Genomic DNA, 21,961 nt, shown 5'->3' with positions numbered 1-21,961 from the left:
ATGTAAAGGAGCCCTGGTAGCACAATGGTTAAAGCTTGTCTGCTAACCAAAAGGTTGGCTGTTCAAACCCACCCAGCTGCTCCACACAAGAAAGACCTGGCAATCTGCTCCTGTAATGTTACAGCCTAGAAAACCCTATTGGGCAGTTCTACTCTGTCATAGGGGGTGCTATAAGTCGAAAATCAACTTGACAGCACCTAACAACAAGTGGGAATCTCTTAAACGCGTCTGTCAGGGCCTGGATTCACTCCTTAATGTAAATGGAAGGACTAGGTAGGAAACAGGAGCTGCTGCCCTTATGTTGTGGAATTTATTCCTTACCTTGAGCAACTGGCTTCTCTCCAACTTGTACGCAGTTCCACTCTCTGTTGTGCTCCTTTCAATGCCCTGCCATTGTTTTAATACAGGACAGTGTCCTCCATAATTTACCCAGTGTTCTAAAGCCAGGCTTTTCTAGGTTGTGGATTCCATCATTCAGCATGCTTACAGAGCAGAGTTAGCCGAAGGTGGAGCAGGGCCCCAGGCTGCTGCTTCTTTCCATGTAATATTAACTATTCATTTCTGTTTCCAATCTAAGTTTGATCTGTGTTCCATTTCCCTGTTTTGTCCCTTTATTTACAGATTGTTCTTATCTACTTTATTAATGGGGAAAAAAAAAAAGCTTCCATTTCAGACTCCTGGGAGGAATTTATTATTAAATGGTTTGTGTCCGTGTCCAACGCTTCCCTCTGAGCTTAGGGAGAGAGGCCTCTCCCTCTCCCAAGGCCTCTCCTTTCCTACCCAAGGCCAATGCCACCTGCCACCTGGCTCCAGGGCCTCATCCTGGGGGCCTCAGTCTGTTACTTGTCTCCTTTTCCTTATGTTGTTATTATTTTTTCAACTTTTTATTTTTTAATAATTTTAAATTTACAGAATAGTTGCAAAGATACTATCGAGAGTTCTCATACCCCTTCACCCACGTTCCCCTACCTTACATAACCGTGTGCATTTACCGCAATATGCATTGTATTAGTAAAATACTGTTAACTAAACCACAGACTTTATTCCGATTTCACCAGCTTGTTTTCACTAATGCCCTTTTGCTGTTCCAGGATCCAGCCCAGGATGTTGTTGTCTTCTGTCAGTCAATTCCGACTCCCAGCGATCCCATGTGACAGAGAACTGCCCCCATAGGGTTTCCTAGGCTGTAATCTTTATGGAAGCAGGTGACCAGGTCTTTTCTCCCACAGAGCAGCAGGTGGGTTCAAACCACCAACCTTTCAGTTAGCAGCTGAGCACTCCACCAGGGCTCCTTTAATCCAGTTCAATAGTACATTGTATTTAGTTCTGATTTATAAATCTTTCTCTCTATTGGTTCTTTCTTCTCAGTACATTAAAATTTTTTTTCCAAATCACTCTCATCTTTCAAAAAACAAAAAGTCTTAACTGTATTCTTATCCAATCCCTCTCCTTCCCTTCTTTGGAGAAAAAAAGGTTTACACCAGTAATTGAAGTAGTTCAGCAAAATGAGCACCGTTATTCTGTGACCGAGATTTCATAACCCTGTGATGAAATGAGAAAGGTGAGGGTGATATAAAGAGTTTTTCATAAAGCTGAATTTCTTCTATTTCAATGATCGTCCTGTATTGGAGGTTATACCAAAAAAGCCAAACCCTTTGCCATCAAGTCGATTCCGACTCAGTGACCCTATAGGACAGAGTAGAACTGCACCACAGGGTTTCCAAGGAGTGGCTGGTGGATTCGAATTGCCGTCCTTTTGGTTAGCAGCCGAGCCTTTAACCACTGCGCCACTAGAGCTCCATGTTGGACGCTGCGTCTCTCCTGTTTTGTACAGGGGGAGACAGGTGTTCTATCTTCACTGTGCACGTAGGGCCTGGTGTATTTAAGCCAGCGCCAGGCCAGATAGCGGGATCTGTCCCCAGCTCAGCCACTACCCACCACAAGCCTTGGGCAGCACCCCATCCTCCTGGACCCTGAACTTCCCCATTTGTAAACAGACAGGTTTTAACTAGATAAGCCCTGGAATCCCTTTCAGCTATTTATGGGCACTTAAAAAAAAAAAAAAAAAATTTTTATGTTTGCTCGCCCACTGCTGTTTTTTTTAATGTATGCTCGATGCATGCACTACCACCAGAGGGCGCAAAATCCACGGTTAGCTGTGCTTTGATCAGAGTTAACCCGCACCCACTGCGGTCGAGTGGATTCAGGATGCTACCTTGCGTTTTGCAACCTGGCATTTACCAAACTAAAGAGTCCTCAGGTTTGGAGGGGTGTGTGTGTGTGTGTGTGGGTGTGTGTGTGTGTGTGTGTGTGTGTGTGTGTGTACAGATTATATATATATAGTAGACCAACTTAGAGTGTTTTCTGTAAGTATTTTCAGTATAAAGTACGATGAGTCAGAATTGCAGTTACCAAAAACCAAACCCGTTGTTGTGGAGTCGATTCCGACTTCTAGCGACCCTATAGAACAGAGTACAACTGCCCCATAGGGTTTCCTTATTTTTTAATCTTTACAGGAGCAGATTGCCACGTCTTTCTTCTGTGGAGCAGCTGGTGGATTCAAACTGTCAACCTTGCAGTTAGCATCTGAGTGCTTAACCACTATGCCACCAGGGCTCCTTGAAATGCAGTTATTTACACTGGTGGAACTGTCAGCTCTCTTCTGACAATTCTTTACTCCTCCTCAACCCTCAGCCTTGTGGTTTCGTCCTGTAACCTGTTACATAAGACACACTGATATCCTGAAGTGCACTGTACTTTTTTACTGTACTAGTAGAGGGGTAATATCCGTGTTGGTGTTTTTTCATCTCTTTTAAAGGAGGTTCAGAAGGTCTGTTTTCATGTTTATTATTAAGAAATTTCTAAGAGTTTTCCCTTGTTGTTTATGTTTGTTGTTGTTGTTAGGTGCCGTCGAGTCAGTTCTGACTCATAGCAACCCTGTGTACAACAGAATGAAACACTGCCCGGTCCTGCACCATCTTTATAATCATTATTATGCTTGAGCTCATTGTTGCAGCCACTGTGTCAATCCATCTTGTTGAGGGTCTTCCTTTCCTTCACTGACCCTCTACTTTACCAAGCGTAATGTCCTTTTCCAGGGACTGATTCTTCCTGATAACATGTCCAATGTATGTGAGTCTCGCCATCCTTGCTTCTAAGGAGCATTTTGGTTTTCCTTCTTCCAAGACAGATTATATGTTCTTCTGGCAGTCCATGGTATATTCAGTATTCTTCAACAGCACCCTAACTCAAAGGCATCAATTCTTCTTCAGACTTCTTATTCATTGTCCAGCTTTCGCATGCATATGAGGTGATTGAAAACACCATGGCTTGGGTCAGGCACACCTTAGTCCTCAAAGTGACGTCTTTGCTGTTAAACACTTTAAAGAGGTCTTTTATATCAGATTTGCCCAATGCAATACGTCGTTTGAATTCTTGACTACTGCTACTATGGGCGTTGATTGTGGATCCAAGTAAAATGAAATCCTTGACAACTTCAATGTTTTTTCCATTTATCGTGATGTTGCTTATTGGTCCAGTTGTGAGGGTTTTTGTTTTCTTTATGTTGAGGCGTAAATCCATACTGAAGGCTGTAGTCTTTGATCTTCATCAGTATGTGCTTCAAGTCCTCTTTGCTTTCAGCAAGCAAGGTTGTGTCATCTGCATACCACTGGTTATTAATGAGTCTTCCTCCAATCCTGGTGTCCCGTTCTTCTTCATATAGTCCAGCATCTCAGATTATTTGCTCAGCATACAGATTGAATAAGTATGGTGAAAGGATACAATCCCGTTGCATACCTTTCCTGACTTGAAGCCACACAGCATTCCCTTGTTCTGTTTGAACAGCTGTCTCTTGGTCAATGTACAGATTCCTCATGAGCACAATTAAGTGTTCTGTAATTACCATTCTTCACAGTGTTATCCATAATTTGCTATGATCCACACAGTCAAATGCCTTTATGTACTTTATATTTAGAATATGTTATAATCTGAATAGAGAAACAAAACCTTGAAGGGATGGTTGAAGGTAGCATGCGATGATGACCAGCGTTTAACATCAAGGTATTTAGGGAGCAGCGAATACCATACAATTTAGTGTTGCTGTTTAACAGCAACCTTCATTATGTGAGTATCATAGCCGTTGCTTTGATATTTATGCAGAAAGGATCATAACCAATGGCACTTTATTATACTATTCATTTCTCTTTGTAAGCCATTCTTTTCCCTTAGTATAGTACTTTTGTGTATAAAAGTAAAGAGTTCAGGCTGCATTTTGTTCAGAAGTGGGTGTGATGGTGTAACGAGAGAGAGGTACGCTTCCATGGTTTTTTTTTTTTTTTTCCCTCCTCAGGAAGAAGTTAGGATACATAGGAGCAGAGCACGACAGAGTCAAGGGGAGGCCAGCGGTAGTGTTAGTAGGAATGCTAGAAAAATTCAAAAACTTGCCACAGTAACTATGTCAGGGTAGACTAGGTTATAGGCTGTGACTTGGGATCATAAATAACCCCCCACAACACTACTTATTTTTTTTAGTCACAATTCTTATCCAGTGTGATCCTTGGAAGGCTCTGCCCCACACTGGGAACCCAGGCTGTTAGAGACTCCGCCATCTTGTAGCCCCACCATCTGAAACATGTGGCCTCCTTAGTCACTGTGGCAGGGAAAAGAGACCTTGAGGGTCGTGTCTCAGTTGTTCTATACTTTGATATGCCATTTCTACACTCAGTCCTTTGGCCAGAACTAAAGTCCCACCTAACTACAAGGAACAGGGAATTGTGGGAGAACAAATAGAACGTTTGCCGGGCACCACTGTGTCTGTCACAGACTGTGTATCCAGGATAGGGCAGCACGTGTGTCAGAGTTCATAAATCTGAAGGTGGCCTCATAGCAATATAGTCCCTTCTCTCAAATACAATTACCTGCTTTAACAACATCTTTTAATGTCTAAAAAAAAAAAAAAAAGGGCTTTCATCCTTTCATTTCTCCTCTTTTCCTATGTTCCTGGACACCATATTTTTTTAATATGTACCTGACATGAAAAAAATAAAAAACACCTCAGAATTGAAGGCAGTGTTTTATAAGACTAAGACTACACTTTTTTTGTTGTTGTTTTATTGTGCTTTAAGTGAAAGTTTACAAACCAAGTCAGTCTCTCATACAAAACCTTATATACACCTTGCTATATACTCCTAGTTGCTCACCCCTTAATGAGACAGCACACTCTTTCTCTCCACCCTGTTTCCACGTCTGTTCAGCCAGCTTCTGTCCCCCTCAGCCTTCACATCTCCCCTCCAGACAGGAGCTGCACACACTTAGTCTTGTGTGTCTACTTGAGCCAAGAAGCCCACTCCTCACCAGTATCATTTTCTGTCTTATAGTCCAGTCCAATCCCTGTCTGAAGAGTTGGCTTTGGGAATGTTTCCTGTGTCGGGCTAACAGAAGGTCTGGGGACCATGACCTCTGGGATACACTTTGTTTAGAAAATACCTTTTTTCCCCACTAGGAACTGGTTTCTTAATCTCTCTCAGCCTCCAAAGAATCTATTTTAAAAGGTATTCTCTTTCCTAGTTGGGGCCCCAGTGGCCTAGTGTTTAAGCATTTTGCTGCTAACCAAAAGGTCAGCAGTTCGAATCCACCAGCAGCTTCTTGGAAACCCTATGGGACAGCTCTACTGTGTCCTATAGGGTCACTACAAGTCAGAATCAACTTGATGGCAATGGGTCTCTCTCCTAAGGAGTTCCTAGGTGGTGCAAACAGTTAACGTACTTGGTTGCTAACCAAAAGGCCAGAGGTTTGAGTCCACCAAGAGGTACCTTGGAAGAAAGACCTGGCAATCTACTTCTGGAATGTCAGCCATGGAAAACCCTATGGAGCATAGTTCCACTCTGACATACATGGGGTCACCACGAGTTGGAATCGTCTCTACAGCAACTGGTTTTTTCCTCTCCCCTCAAGTTTCTAACATCCCTCCTCTCTTCTCACTCTTGGTTGTTGTGGTGGCTTCTTCTTTCACTGAGAGTTAGAAGCAGTCATAAGGGAAGTCCCTCGTTGCCCCTTCACCAGTTCTGTCACTGCCTGGTACCTCGACCCATTTTCCGCATCTCACTTCCTGTTACCCTCGGTAAATGTCCGTGTTTGTAAGTGAATGACTTTTACTCAGCCCATCCATCTGTAATGTAACCCACTCCTGATTCTTTCCACCCACAGCTGTGCGTGTGTGACACACTCTGGGAGCAGATCGTCCAGTCTGCATGTGACACCATCACCCCCGACATGAGGGCCCTGGCCGAGGACATCGGCTGGAAGGAGATGTTCTTCACCAACAAGCTCCAGCTCCAACGGCAGCTCCGCAAGAGGAAGCAGAAACACGGGAGCCTGAGAGAGCAGGATCAACCTTAGAGACACGTCTTCCTGCCGGCAGGGGAGTTGAGGCACGGCTGTGTTTTTCTTCAGTGTCCAAAGCTCTTCCGTTTCCTTGTCTTAAGAACTAAGAGGCTCTGCTGATTCAAGGAGCCACTTGAAAAGCGTAGACTATGTGTATGCAAACGCAGCAAAATCTAGCCACCCAGTGCGTTGCTTACTGCGCCCTCCGCATCACACTGAGGGTCACATCGTGGCCCTGAATACAAGGGCTGCAATACAGGGAACCCCGCCAGGTCACCGTCTGCCCTACCCTCTGACATCTGTAAGAAAAGAGCCTTCTGCTGTATGTAAACAATAAATGATTATTAGCAGGCTTGTATCATATATCTGTTTTATCTAGCTATTGAAAAGGGTCGCTGGGCTTTGAGTTTTTTGCTGGTGGTGGTGTGTCATCTGAGTCCATCCATGGAGGGGTCACTGAGTGTCCCCACGGGATATTGTGAGGGGCAGGGGCCCAGGAGGTACTCAGGCTGAGCGTGGTGGCCTTCCCATCTCTGTTCTGCTCTGTTTGTGTTCATGGTCCCCTCCACGTGGTCCCAGGATGCTGGGCTCCCTCACTCTGCATAGACAACTTTTGACCTGGCTCAGGGTCACAGCTGGAGAAGCCCAGGCCTTCTGCTTACAGATCTGGCCCAAAGGATAAATCCCAAGACTTCGACTTGTTCAGCAAACCTAGAAACCTTTCTCAGAGGGGTGCTACTTTCCCAGACAGCTACTGCTTTTCATAACATGGATTTTTAAAAACCCAAGCTATGGGTAACTAGGTGAAAGAATAATTACAGTCTGTATTCTGTTAACTTGGCAGAGAAGTAAAATCAGTACAAACTTCAGGAGAAAATTCTACCACACTGAGAAGGGTTATTTAATTCTTGTTTGTTTTTTTTAGTTCCTGCTTTCTCATGGGGATTAAGTACTCCCAGAGAACTCAAAGCAGCGAAATAATCCATCAGACTCCTTCCGGGTTACAGAGCAGAGTGGCTGTCTACCTCCCCATAATGTCAGTAGCCTGATAATTTTTCTTCCCTGCAATCTCCACTTCCCTGCCTAGAAAAAAAAATAATTTACCTACTTCGCCAAAGAAACCCCGGGACAACTCAGGACCCCCCAAGTGGTGCAGAGCGGTGGATTCTGAGCGTTCTCCCCACCTAGGCCCTCTGGGAGAGCTCCATAGCCATGGCTCAGTGATTGCTCTTTTTTTCTCCTAAACCTGTACTGACGGCAAACCAGATTTTAACCCCACCCACAGACCCTGAAAACCTGGTCATAATTTCCAGTGACACCTGAGACAGCAAACATAGTGTGCTTCCTAACAGATAAGGAGCCTGTCAAAGTCATGTCTGGGTTTAGTCCAAGCACATGGCAAAGACTGAATTGGTGAGAGCCAGACCTCATGCTTCCTTGGGAGATGTTCCCCCAGGGCAGGGTGCAGGGGCTGGCAGGCAGCCTGGGGAGCTCTGCCACTGCTGCCAGCTTTCTCCCTGAGGCTTCCAGCAGCAGTTTCTAACCTCCCTCAGGGCTGGGTTTTTAGTGACAGAGCTTAGGTTAACACCATGGCTGTGCAAACACCCCAAGGATGTGGTATGCCAACAGAAGTGGGTAAATATATCTTTACAACTCATTTGTAACATCTGTGCAAAGTGTCAACAGCTTAAAAGTTTCATGTGTCGTGTTTTATCAACTCACGGAGATTCTGAAACGCTATGGGCACGCAGAATAATCTAGATTCAGCATGAATTGAAAACACAAATTTGGCCATTTACAAATGCTTGAAATATGTATATTGTGCCTATGCATATATATACATATAAAATACATACATTTTATTATAAAAATAGGTACTAAAAAAATAATTATAATAAAAAATAGGAATTATTAATATGTTGACTACTGTTAAGTCATGGTTAAAATAATGTAGTTTATTGTATTGTAAATGCTTACCCTAATAATTTGAGTGTCTTATGACTTGATCATAATTATTTTTGCCAAAATATAAAACAATATCATCAACCTTGAATCCTGTGTGGCACCAGCATCCTTATGTGATCGAACATCTTGTAGGCGAGACCCTACCGCGCCTCCCAGGTTTGATCCCACACAAGGATCCATCGGATGCTAACATGCAGCGAAGGTCTTGCCCCTCTCCTATTTACAGCTTTCCTGTGGATGGATACATGGCCTTTGTTTGTGACATAACATTTCAAAGTCAAATACACTGCATTTTATAATCTTGCCCCTCCTCATCTTTTCAGTCAAATGTGTTTCTACTCTGTTATCACTTATAATTGTAACAAAGTAAAATACTGACATTTTCTGATGACTTACAGATTCAGTGTTGTAAGACAATTTATTAACAAGAGCAAAGTGAACATTTAATTTATAAACTAAAGAAATAAATACATTTTACTTAGTGTCAGCTTCTGTTATTACTCTTCTCCTGAATAGGTTAACATAGTAAGTGTTTTAAAGCTCAGTAATACAGAATCCAGAGCCCTGGTGGCGTAGCTGTTAAAAACTTGGCTGCTAACCGAAAGGTCTGCAGTTCAAATCCAAGGAGCCGTTTGCTCCTCGGAAACCCTATGGGGTAGTTCTACTCTGTCCTGTAGGGTTGCTATGAGTCAGAATTGACTTGACAGCAATGGGTTTGATTTTCTTTTTTTGGTTTACTGCAGAATCCAGGAAGTTTTATTTTACAGAATATATTGTTGGGTGCCATCTAACTGACCTCATGTGATACAGTAGAACCGCCCCACAGGGTTTTCTAGGCTGTAATCTTTATGGGAGCCAATTACCAGGTCATTTTCCCATGGCACCATTGAGTGGGTTCGAACCGCCAACCTTTTGGTTAGCAGCTGCCTCCTTAACCGTTGTGCCACCATGGCTTCTATTCAGAGTAGGCCCAAGAATTTAGGCTGAGATGATCATTTGGGAGAGAGGAGGGAAGGGAAGGAAAGGACAACACACTAGACACCACTTGTCATTGTTTTGTGAGCTGCCTGTGGATACGGTGGTCATCAGTCCTCATTTATTACCCCATACTGTCTTCCAGAATGCTGAAGAATGATCTAAAGTGACCTTACTAAAACCAAAACATTTGTGAAGCATAGTTTTTTGCTCAAAGGCTTATCTTCAGTTTGTGTTAATATACCGTGAGAGAGTATCCCAACTTTTCAACTCTGAACAGTTGGCTTCAACATGAAATGGATGTCTTTGGTTGGTTGGTGAACAAGCTGCCAAAACCAAAAAAACCAAACCGACTGCCGTTGAGTGGATTCCAACTCATAGCGACCCTATAGGACAGAGTAGAACTGCCCCATAGGGATTCCAAGGAGCAGCTGGTGAATTTGAACTGCTGACCTTTCGGTTAGCAGCCGACTTCTTAACTACTGCATCACCAGGGCTTCTTTTACAAAGGTCATTTTACAGAGTAAGATTAGCATCTTAGCTCTACCTATATTGTCGTTTTGCAATGAGACCATCTACACTCTGGGGTAGCATTAGGTGACCCTTGCAACATGAAACACTCGCTGTTACCAGCTACCACTTTCCCTCAAAGGCACGGTTCTCCATTCGGAAAAGTTATTTTCAATTTGGAAGTTTGTTCTGCCCATTTAGAAGGTCTCAGAGCCATAGATCTATGGCCACAGACCACCCGAGTTGGAACAACCTTAGAAATAATAACGATGATAATGGCAGTTTCCATGTAGTGTCTACTACGTGCCAAGAAATAATCAAGTAGTAACCAATTTAATTCTTATAGCAACCCTTGAAGGTAAGTCTATTATTTCTGTCGTATAGATCAAGGGTCTATAAACTGTGACGTGGGCTCGAGCCAACCCACCACCTGTCTTTATTTACAAAGACAGGTGTTTTATTGGAACACAGTTTGCGTATTAGCTCATTACAATGGCAGAATTAGGTACTCACAATAAAGACCATACAGCCTGCAAACTCTAAAGTATTCTCAGAGGGCGCAACTTAATTTTCCCAAGGCTTCATAACTAGTACGTGGTAAAGCTAAGGGTCTCATCTGTATTTCTAACTCCAGAATCTGTATTTTTAACCACAAATGCCATACCACCTCTCCATTTTGAGCCAATGCCACGTTTTACCAATGGAACTTCCAAAGGCAATGGGATTTGCCCAAGGTCTCATCTGAAATTATGAGGGGGGCTTGAAGCATTATATAAATACCCTGTTTTTATTGTGTTGCCTAGACACATTTTAATTTGGTTGCCTTGATTTTATTCCCATCTTTTGACTTATTTCATGTGATAAGCATGATGAACTAAATTAGTGCCCTTTTTTCTATAGGAGTAAATTCTTCCCCAAGACCCTCACACTCTTATGGAAAACTACTAGACTGAGTAAAGGGTTGCGTGTGGGCTCACTGGTGCCATTCTGGGTGCAGTCCTCTCTTTTTCCTGCCACTTTGCTCCCCTTGACCACTTGGAAACCATCCTCTCCCAAGGAACTCTTCCTCTTTCTACTTCAGCTGCCAGTGGGAGATGAAGTGGGATTGGTCTCCCCTTACTCTACAGTGCTAGTCTGAGACCTTTAACCCAACCCTTGGCTGGAGGTCACCCAATCCATTGTAACACCTTTGATACACTGCCAAAGTCCATCATGACTCGGTTCCCCTTTCCTAGACTACAAATCCTCTTCTTCTCAGTCTTTGCAGTTCAACATCAGCACCCCCGCCCCATCTCACAGCTCTTGGAACATTTTGACTTTGGAGACCTCCAGTTCACGTAAGCCACACTCCAGCATAGCCAACACGCCCTGGCATCCCATGGAATTTACATCTGAGATTCCTAGTGTGGAGACATTCCTTTGGAGGGAAGCCTCCTTGCCTGCCATTTCCTCCAAGCACTCATACTTGCTGAATCTTCCTGCCCTAACCTGGCCTCCTACCGCTCTGCCTCTTCCCATCCCCCCGTTAGCACTGGCTGCACTTGCGCTCTGTGACCTCCATGAACAGCGAAGCCCTCAGTAACACCTGAAACTCTCTTGCCACTTCAAGCTTCAGCACTTCCACTGGACCAGGAATCTACTTCCTCTTCCCTGCGGTCAGACTGCAGAGCATCGCTGGGGAACATCATACAATGTACTACCTTGGCATGCTACAGAGTCACTCTGGCTTCTTTTGGCTTCTCACCGTTGCCTCAACAGCCTTTTATTATTGCCTCTATTTCCTGGACTTCTCACAGTGGCTCTCCCAAGTCTTATCTCCCACTTTGCAGGGATTAACCTTATCAATGTGAACTTCACAGCTTCTTTTCTCTCCTGCTTTAAATATCTGTGTCCTTGAAGCCCTGGTGGGGCAGTGGTTAAGAGCTACAGCTGCTAACCAAAAGGTTGTCAATTCATACCCACCAGTCGCTCCTCGGAAACCATATGAGGCAGTTCTACTCTTTCCTGTAGGGTCACTATGAGTCAAAATCAACCTGATGACAACGGGTTTCGTTTTTTTTTTTTTTTTCTTTCGGTTCTTGGCTTTAGGAGTCCTTGGATGGTGCAAACCATTAAGTACTTGGTTAATAACCAAAAGGTTGGTAGTTCAAATACACGTAGAGGTGCCTAGAAGAAAGCCTTGGCAAACTACTTCCAAAAGGTCACAGCTATTGAAAACCCTATGGAGTGCAGTTCTATTCTGAAACACATGGGGTTGCTATGAGTTGGAATGGACTCAACGGCAACTGGTTTAGTTTTTTATTTGTCATTGGCCCAGCCTTTTTTCCCTTCTACCTTTACAGGAAGGAGTCACCTTCTCCCCACTGTCAGGGATCATAGTCCTTCCCATCTCCTTGTTCTCCTACATCTTCAGTCTCTTCACAGATTCCAGAACCTTCACTTCATCCTACTGCCTCTTCTTAGTGCCATCTGAATTCTTTCTTTCCATTAATCATCAAACTTCTTTAACGATAACACTACATTCACTGCTTCCACTCTGTCTTCTAGTCTTTCTGCGATTCCTTATCCTCCATTGGCGTTCTTCTCAAACTACTCCCATTGGTGTTATCATGAGTTTCAAATCTAGTAACCTCTTCTCAGCTCTTGTTGTTAATTAATGTTCAAATACTGTCTATATATTGGTTATGCTATGCCAGGCACTGGGCTAAGCACTGGGGATACTTGTGTAAACAGGACATAGCCATGGCCACAAGCCAGTCACAATCAGTAAATGCCCAACTATTTTCTCCTTTAACATCCAAGGTTCTGCTCATTGGGCTTTCCTTCCTACCTCTCTCACTGCTTCTTCCTCCCACCGTTGAGAGTTCTTCTCCTGTCCCACCTCTAAATGTACTCCAGATGCGCCTCTACTTACCACCGGGTTGGGGTCTAGAGGGCTGTCCATGAGTCCAAGACTTATGGTGCTGCTGTACAAGACAGAGCTTGATGGACAGGCATAGCTGGTGCTCTTTCCCACTGAACACACCAGAGGGAAACAAAACCTGCTGTTGGTGAACATGGCTCATTTCCTGAAGACTTTCCCTGGGTGCTAGTATTAGGGCCTATTTTGTGCTTGGAAGGGGTGGTGGTACAGCGGCTAAGCACTCAGCTGCTAACTGCAAGGTCACAGGTTTGAACCCACCAGCCACTCCTTGGGAGAGAGATGTGGCAGTCTGCTCCCGTTAAGGATTAAAGCCTTGGAAACCCTGTGCGGCAGTTGTATGTACTCTGTCCTATAGGGTCGGTGGGAGTCAGAATCAATTCGATGGCAATGGGTTTTGGTTTGTGCTTGGAGGCACTCTGCTAAGTGCTTGGGATGCCACAGATCAAGACAAGCCAGGCCTCTGTTCTCATGGAGCTCACTTGGCTGGGGGAGGGGAGGACTAAGTTTTGACTAAGACACATAAAGGGAGCCCTGGTGGCACAGTGGTTAAGCACTCAGCTGCTAATTGAAAGGTAGATGGTTTGAACCCACCAGCGGCTCCAAGAGAGACGAGACCTGGCGATCTGCTCCTGTAAAAATTACAGCCTAGGAAACCCCATAGGGGAGTTCTACTCTGTCCTATAGAGTCGCTGTAAGTCGAAATTGATCCAATGGTACACAACAAGAAGAAGACACAGAAGATATTTGACGATCAACCTTCTTAGCTTGTCTCTCAAGCTTTTTACAAACAATCCTGCCTACCTTTTCAGCCTGGTCACATTCCTAATCTTTCTTCCTTCAGACTGTTCATTGAACCTGAACTCCTCCCGTGCTTTTTTTGCGAGTCTGCACTTACACTTCAGTTCTCTCCTCACCCCTGCCGTAATGCCAGCCCCCTAACCGAATGACACTCAGCCTGATGACCATGTAAATTTCCAGTGATCTTTCCTTCAGACTCCTTTAGCACCATGGTTCTCAAAGTGTGGTGCAGGGACCCTCGGGGGTCCCTTTCAGGAATTTGTGAGGTTGAAACTTATTTCTATAGTAATACTAAGGCTTGATTTGCCTTTTCCACTCATTCTCCCACAAATGAATGGTGGAAATTTCCAGAAGCTGTGTGATCTTGTGAAGATCAGAGTGATGATGTCATCGCTCTGATGGTTAGTGGAATCTGTGGTTGTCTATTCTTGTGTTTTCTAGAATATGCTGAGCTTTCAGAGGTTAATTCCATGTATTCTTGATATTTTTACCATGCGTGCTCTTGCCAGCTATCTCGGTTATACCGGTTGAAATTGATATCCTAAAGTTTTCCTTGCTCCTATGTGGTGGCACAGTGGTTAAGAGCTCAGCTGTTATCCAAAAGGTCAGCAGTTTGAATCCACCAGCTGCTCTTTGGAAACCCTATGGGGTGGTTCTCCTCTGTCCTGTAGGATTGCTATGAGTCGAAATTGACTCGACAGCAATGGGTTTGGTTTTTTTGGTTCATGTGGAGAAACAAGAGGTAGGTATACTTTGTCTTACTTTGCAACGGTATTTTAAAATATTTTTCAAAGTGGTTTCTAAAATTTTAAGCTTATCGGCAACTCTTATTATTTTAGAATTTCGTAGCATTTTATTCTAAAATAAAATTTATTTATATGTTTTTATTATATTTAAGGATGGATCATTGGCTTTAAAGAGGGAGATTAGATAGAAATTTCACTTTCTTAGTCCACAACTGCACCATCTAAAGCCTAAAGATGCAGAAAAAGATGAAACGGACGTATCAGTTCCCCAGCTCATGGAAGAAACAAATCTACATCTACTAAAAAACTAAATATGAGACAAAAGGCATCTTTTCCTTGGCATCATACATGTTAACAATTTATCGTTTTAGCAACTCTTGAGTTAAAGCATGATTTTGAGAGTAATCATTCTGAGTTCGAAGAAAAAGAAATGGAATATTTTAAACGTAGATGTGATGAGCTCCTTAAAAGCCAAAAATTGATCATTACAGCTTTTCAAGCCGGAAATGAAAAAGCTACTGACATACCATAAAAAAAAAGAGGGTAGGTTGTTGCACTGAGCTGCCTGGGGAGAGGCTCACGAGCCTTGTACCGCTGACACTGCTGAGTGCCTGCCATATGGGAAGTCAACAAAAGAAGTCCCAGCAGCACCGCGCGGATGAGACAGTAGCTCGTTAAATGCAGGACTGAGCCGCAGACATGAAGGCTGACTTTACATCTTGTCTGCAGACTTGTACTCTTGCCTTACCAGTGCCAGCTGAAGCCCAGTCAGCTCTGATTCATGGCGACCCCGTGCGTGTCGGAGTAGAACTGTGCTCCGTAGGGTTTTTGATGGTTGATTTTTTGGGAAATAGATTGCCAGGCCTATCTTCTGAGGAGCCTCCAGGCTGATTGGATCCTCCAAACCTTCACTTAGCAGCTGAGCACATTAACTGTTTGCATCACCCAGGGACTTCTCTCTTGCCTTAGAAATGGACATATCAATAGATATGTGGATGGACTTGGGCTGGCTTGCTTCTATTCATCCAGTATCAGCACCAACGAATCATCAAAGATCTTTTCTTGGAAACACAGACAAATGGCGCAGAAACATTCAAAGTGCTGAATGACCTTGTTCACTGTCAAGGCTGATTCTGGAACAACTGTGTTGACGTTTGCACTGATGGTACAAAAGCAGTGGTGGGTAAAACCATCGGCATCTCAGCACAACTCAAAGCAATGGCACCCAACTCTAGTCGCTGTAGTAGTTACCAGGATGCCTTGAAAAAGCAGGAAAATAATAACCTTTATTACATTTTTGCCCTCGAGTAAGATAGTTTTAATATTCTGCATGACAAAATTGGAAATATGCATAAAGCACATCCCCTGTATGTCGGAGTACAGGGGTTGTCTTCAGGAAAAGCATTCGTGCGACTGAATTGCAAGCTGAACTAGTTGCTTTTTCATGGAGCACCATTTTTATATTTGGCAGACACGTTCTTGAAAATGAGCCTGTCACTTCAAGGGAAAACCATGGCAGTATATGTTACCACTAATAAAATTCAAGCATCCAAAAGGTAATTCGAATTTTGGAAAACTTATGTCAACGTCCATGAGCCTGTCCACTTGCCAGTACTTCAAGGTATTTCTTTTCTGATGAGATTGGTGGTAGTATCCCAAAACCAATCTGGTTGCCTTCGAGTTGATTCTGACTCATGGCAGCCCTGCGTGTGAGGGTAGAACTGTGCTCCACAGAGTTTTCAATGGCTGTGATCTTTTGGAAGTAGATCACCAGGCTTTTCCTCCGAGGCACCGCTGGGTGGATTCAAATCACCAACCTTTGATTAGTAGCCCAGCACTTCGCTGTTTACACCACCCAGGGACTCCTGTGGTAGTATTAACGATGTGATTTTTTTTGAGATATAATTCACATTGCATAAAATTCACCCTTTTATAATTCAGTGGTTTTTAGTACATTCACAAAGTTCTGCAACAAGTACCACCATCTAGTTTCAGAACATTTTCGTAACCCCAAAAAGACACTTTGTACTCATTAGTAATCACCCACCGTTATTCCTCCTCCCCAGAGCTTCAGGCAACCACTAATCTACTTCCTGTCTCTATGGGTGTGTCTCCTCTGGACATCTCATATAAATGGGATCATACAATAACATATGTTTTTTAAACTATTGTATGAAATACGAAAACTATTGGAAGATTTACATAACTCAGTGGACCAGTATTTTCCAAATGACCAATGCATTATGTTACAAAATCATTAGTGGGCAAAAGACCCATTTAAAGTGCAAGATAGATGGATGGAGTTTAACGTAACATGGTACAAAAAGTTCATTGGTAGGGTTTCAGATTCCACGCTGCAACTGCTGTTGTTGTCAGGTGCCGCCGAGTCCGATCTGACTCACAGCAACCCTAAACACAACAGAACGAAACACTGCCCGGAATTTCGCCATCCTTACAATCATTGTTATGCTTGAGCCCACTGTTGCAGCCACTGCCAATCCACCTCATGGGGGGTCTTCCTCTTTTCCGCTGACCCTGTACTCTGCCAAGCATGGTGTCCTTCTCCAGGGACTGATCCCTCGTGACAACATGTCCAAAGCATGTAAGACACAGTTTCACCATCCTTGCCTCTAAGGAGCATTCTGGCTGTACTTCTTCGAAGACAGATTTGTTCGTTCTTTTGGCAGTCCATGGTATATTCAATATTCTTCACCAACACCACAATTCAAAAGCGTCAACTCTTCTTTGGTCTTCCTTATTCATTGTCCAGCTTTCACACGCATATGATGTGATTGAAAATACCATGGCTTGGGTCAGGCACACCTTAGTCTGCATGGTGATATCTTTGCTCTTCAACACTTTGAAGGGGTCCTTTGCAGCTTTTTTTTTTTTTTTTTTTCAGCATATTTGCCCAGTGCAACGCGTCTTCTGATTTCTTGACTGCAGCTTCTATGTCTGTTGATTGTGGATCCAAGTAAAATGAAATCCTTGACAACTTCAATCTTTTCTCCGTTTATCATGATGTTGCTCATTGGTCCAGTTGTGAGGATTTTTGTTTTCTTTATGTTGAGGTGTAATCCATACTGAAGGCTGTGGTCTTTGATCTTCATTAGTAAGTGCTTCAGGTCCTCTTCACTTTGAGCAAGCAAGGTTGTGTCATCTGCATAACGCAGGTCATTAATGAGTCTTCCTCCAATCCTGATGCCCCATTCTTCTTCATATACTCCAGCTTCTCATATTATTTGCTCAGCATACAGATTGAATAGATATGGTGAAAGAATACAGTCCTGACGCACACCTTTCCTGACTTTAAATCAATCAATATCCTCTGTTGTCTGAACAACTGCCTCTTGATCTATGTAAAGGTTCCTCATGAGCACAATTAAGTGTTCTGGAATTCCCATTCTTCACAGTGTTATCCATAGTTTGTTATGATCCACACTGTCGAATGCCTTTGCGTAGTCAATAAAAACACAGGTAAACATCCTTCTGGTATTCTCTGCTTTCAGCCAGGATCCATCTGACATCAGCAATGATATCCCTGGTTCCACGTCCTCTTCTGAAACCGGCCTGAATTTCTGGCAGTTCCCCGTCGATATACTGCTGCAGCTGTTTTTGAATGATCTTCAGCAAAATTTTGCTTGCGTGTGATATTAATGATATTGTTCTATAATTTCCACATTTGGTTGGATCACCTTTCTTGGGAATAGGCATAAATATGGATCTCTTCCAGTCAGTTGGCCAGGAAACTGTCTTCCATATTTCTTGGCATAGACGAGTGAGCACCTCCAGCGCTGCATCTGTTTGCTGAAACATCTCAATTGATATTCCATCAATTCCTGGAGCCTTGTTTTACGCCAATGCCTTCAGAGCGGCTTGGACTTCTTCCTTCAGTACCTTCGGTTCCTGATCATATGCCATCTCTTGAAATGGTTGAAAATCGACTAATTCTTTTTGGTATAATGACTCCGTGTATTCCTTCCATCTTCTTTTGATGCTTCCTGCGTCGTTTAATATTTTCCCCATGGAATCCTTCACTATTGCAACTCGAGGCTTGAATTTTTTCTTCAGTTCTTTCAGCTTGAGAAACACCGAGCGTGTTTTTCCCTTTTGGTTTTCCCTCTCCACCTCTTTGCACGTCATTATAATATTTACTTTGTCTTCTCGAGAGGCCCTTTGAAATCTTCTGTTCAGTTCTTCTACTTCATCAATTCTTCCTTTTGCTTTAGCTGCCCGATGCTCGAGAGCAAGTTTCAGAGTCTCCTCTGACATCCGTCTTGGTCTTTTCTCTTTCCTGTCTTTTCAGTGACCTCTTGCTTTCTTCAAGTAAGATGTCCTTGATGTCATTCCACAACTTGTCTGGTCTGCGATCACTAGTGTTCAATGCGTCAAATCTATTCTTCAGATGGTCTCTAAATTCGAGTGGGATATACTCAAGGTCATATTTTGGCTCTCATGGACTTGCTCTGATTTTCTTCAGTTTCAGCTTGAACTTGCAAGTGAGCAATTGATGGTCTGTTCCGCAGTCGGCCCCTGGCCTTGTTCTGACTGATGATATTGAGCTTTTCCATTGTCTCTTTCCACAGATGTAGTCAATTTGATTTCTCTGTGTTCCATCTGGCAAGGTCCATGTGTATAGTCGCCATTTATGTTGGTGAAAGAAGGTATTTGCAATGAAGAAGTCGTTGGTCTTGCAAAATTCTATATTTGATCTCCGGCATTGTTTCTATCACCAAGGCCATATTTTCCAACTACCGATCCTCCTTGTCTCCAACTTTCGCTTTCCAATCACCAATAATTATCAATGGATCCTGATTGCACGTTCAATCAATTTCAGACTACAGCAGCTGATAAAAATCTTCCATTTCTTCATCTTTGGCCCTAGTTGTTGGTGTGTAAATTTGAATAATAGTCGTATTAACTAGTCTTCCTTGTAGCCATATGGATATTATCCTATCACTGACAGCGTTGTACTTCAGGATAGATCTTGAAATGTTCTTTTTGACAATGAATGTAACACCATTCCTCTTCAAGTTGTCCTTCCCAGCATAGTAGACTATATGATTGTCTGATTCAAAATGGCCAATACCTGTCCATTTCAGCTCGGTAATGCCTAGGATATCGATGTTTATGCATTCCATTTCATTTTTGATGATTTCCATTTTTCCAAGATTCATACTTCGTACATTCCACGTTCCTATCATTATATGGATTTTGCAGCTGTTTCTTCTCATTTTGAGTTGTGCCACATCAGCAAATGAAGGTCCCGAAAGCTTTACTCCATCCACGTCATTAAGGTTGACTCTACTTTGAGGAGGCAGCTCTTCCCCAGTCATCTTTTGAGTGCCTTCCAACCTGGGTGGCTCATCTTCCAGTGCTATATCAGACAATGTTCCACTGCCATTCGTAAGGTTTTCACTGGCTAATGCTTTTCAGAAGTAGACTACCAGGTCCTTCTTCCTAGTCTGTCTTAGGCTGGAAGCTCAGCTGAAACCTGTCTTCCATGAGTGACCTGCTGGTATCTGAATACTGGTGGCATACCTTCCAGCATCACAGTAAGATACAAGCCCCCATGGTACAACAAAGTGACAGACATGTGGGGGACACTGCAGCTAACCTTTAAGAAATATTATTTGTTGAGTTTGATGTGGTATATTTAAAAAAAAAAAAAAACTACAAATATCTGAAAAGACTCTTAAAATACTCCTCTTTCCAACTGCATTTCTCTGTGAGGCTGGACTTTCTTCATATGCGTCAATCGAAGCTACGTGTCAAAGCAGACTGAATGCAGAAGTAAATGTGAGACTCCAGCTGCCTTCTACTCAAACCAGACTCTGAAGAGATTTGCAAGAACATGAAACGATGCTATTCTTACTAAATGTTTTTGGGGAAATAGTTACTTTTCATAAAAAAATGTTATTTCTATGAACATGGATTTATTACTGTCAATGTAAAATGAATTCATACCTAAATATTTTTGAAATTTTCAGTTTTGATTCCTAGTATGGCAAATACTGATGTATGGAGCCTACGAAAACAAAAGATCTTTGGGGTCTTCACTGTTCTTTAATAGCATAGTGGGGACAGAGTCTGAGAACTTCAAGTCTAGCCCTTGTAGTCTGTACCTGTCATTTATTAAGTAGTCATACATTTCTTAGGGATAGTTCTTCAATTGTTTTATTGAACTTCTCTGTATCTTTTATGTTATCAATTACATTTTCATTTTAAGCAGGTTATGAGTTCAACTTCCCTTAGCAACCAGTTGCCGTCAAGTTGGCTCCTCCTCTTGGTGACCTCATGTGTGTCAGAGCAGAACTGTGCTCCACAGGGTTTTCAATGGCTGTTTTTTCAGCAGGCCTTTCTTCCAAGGTGCCTCTGGGTGGACTCAAACTGCCAACCTTTCAGTTAGCAGCATAGTGTGTTCATTAACTGTTTGTACCACCCAGAGACTCCTTTGTCACCTGCATCACGCTGTAATAGCTTACTTGTGCATGCAGGCTACTTGAGGGCAGCGGCTTGGCCTCAACTCGTCTTGTTCTTACAGAAGCCTGGTTTACATTTGTTGATTGGAAAAAGACCCTGTAAACTGACAGACTTTGTAGAATAAGATTATTATATATTATGGGTTCTCCATTGATAGTAACTGGCCAGAATGCTGTATAAAAAAGGAAATATGTTATTAGAGAGAGAGTCAGGGCAAGTATTTGATTTGAACAGCTTACTCTTAAATAGGTTGAGAATGGGTCCCTGATTTTACTGTGCGTTAAGCCTCAACAGATAAGCTTGTCTAAAAGGCAGACTTACGGGCCTCATTCCCCAAGATTCCACTTCATTTAGTTATAAGTAGTCCTGGAAATCTGCATTTAAAATCATTTTTATTCAATTTTTACATTAGAAAAGTAATATGTGCGTAAGGCAAAACAGTCAAATCCACCCTGACCCCCACATTTTCTCCCCCAGAGACGAACACTGCTAATGTCTTCTTGGGTTTCTTTCTAGAAGTGGTCTATGTATAAACAAGCGAATACACGTTTGAATAACCTTTTTTTAAGAATACATAGTTGGGGGCATATTAAACACATTGTTTTGTCTTGTTTGTCTCTTTTAGCATGTCTTAGAGACTGTTTCTAAATCTTACATATAGGTGTTTTGTTTTGTTTTCTAATAGTTGCATACTAAATTCCATTGAATGGTTGGTTATACCTTTATTTAACAATCGTCTATTTATAGTCATTTAAATTGTTCCAGCCTTTTATGTAACAAACAATAATGCAAAAAAAAAAAAAAATCCTTGTTCATTTGTCTTTGTACATATGTATGACAAAAAGTGCAAATGCTGGATTAAAAGGTATACGCAGCGGAAATTTAATAGCTGGAGTCTGCACTTTTAACAAGGAGCCTTGGTGGCATAGTGGTTAAGCGCTCGGCTACTAACCGAAAGGTTGGTGGTTTGGATCCACCAGTGGCTTCGCAGAAGAAGAACCTGGTAGTCTGCTTCTGTAAAGATTCACAGCTTTGGCAACTCCATGGGGCAGTTCTGCTCTGTCCTATAGGATCACTGTGAATCAGAGTCAGGCTTGGTTTTTGGCTTCTCACTTTTAACAATCACCCTAGGTGATTCTTTCTAGGTGATTCTACAATCATACTTAGAGAAACATTG

General features: G+C 42.7%; 1 protein-coding gene across 1 annotated transcript in view; it reads left to right on the top strand.

Moving 5' to 3' along the window:
- FBXO36 (F-box protein 36) overlaps nucleotides 1-8,191 on the top strand; it is an 88,533-nt gene extending 80,342 nt beyond the window's left edge. The window contains exon 7 of the mRNA XM_064287387.1: nucleotides 6,208-8,191. Within this exon, the coding sequence (XP_064143457.1) occupies nucleotides 6,208-6,399 (192 nt within the window). The 3' untranslated portion in view covers nucleotides 6,400-8,191. The remainder of the gene's footprint in view (nucleotides 1-6,207) is intronic.
- The last annotated feature ends 13,770 nt before the right edge of the window (nucleotides 8,192-21,961 follow it).

Source organism: Loxodonta africana, chromosome 6 (genome assembly GCF_030014295.1).
Source record: "Loxodonta africana isolate mLoxAfr1 chromosome 6, mLoxAfr1.hap2, whole genome shotgun sequence".
In the NCBI taxonomy this organism is placed as follows: domain Eukaryota; kingdom Metazoa; phylum Chordata; class Mammalia; order Proboscidea; family Elephantidae; genus Loxodonta; species Loxodonta africana.
Note: the sequence above shows the minus strand (reverse complement) of the source record. Positions and strands in the feature narration are given on the sequence as shown.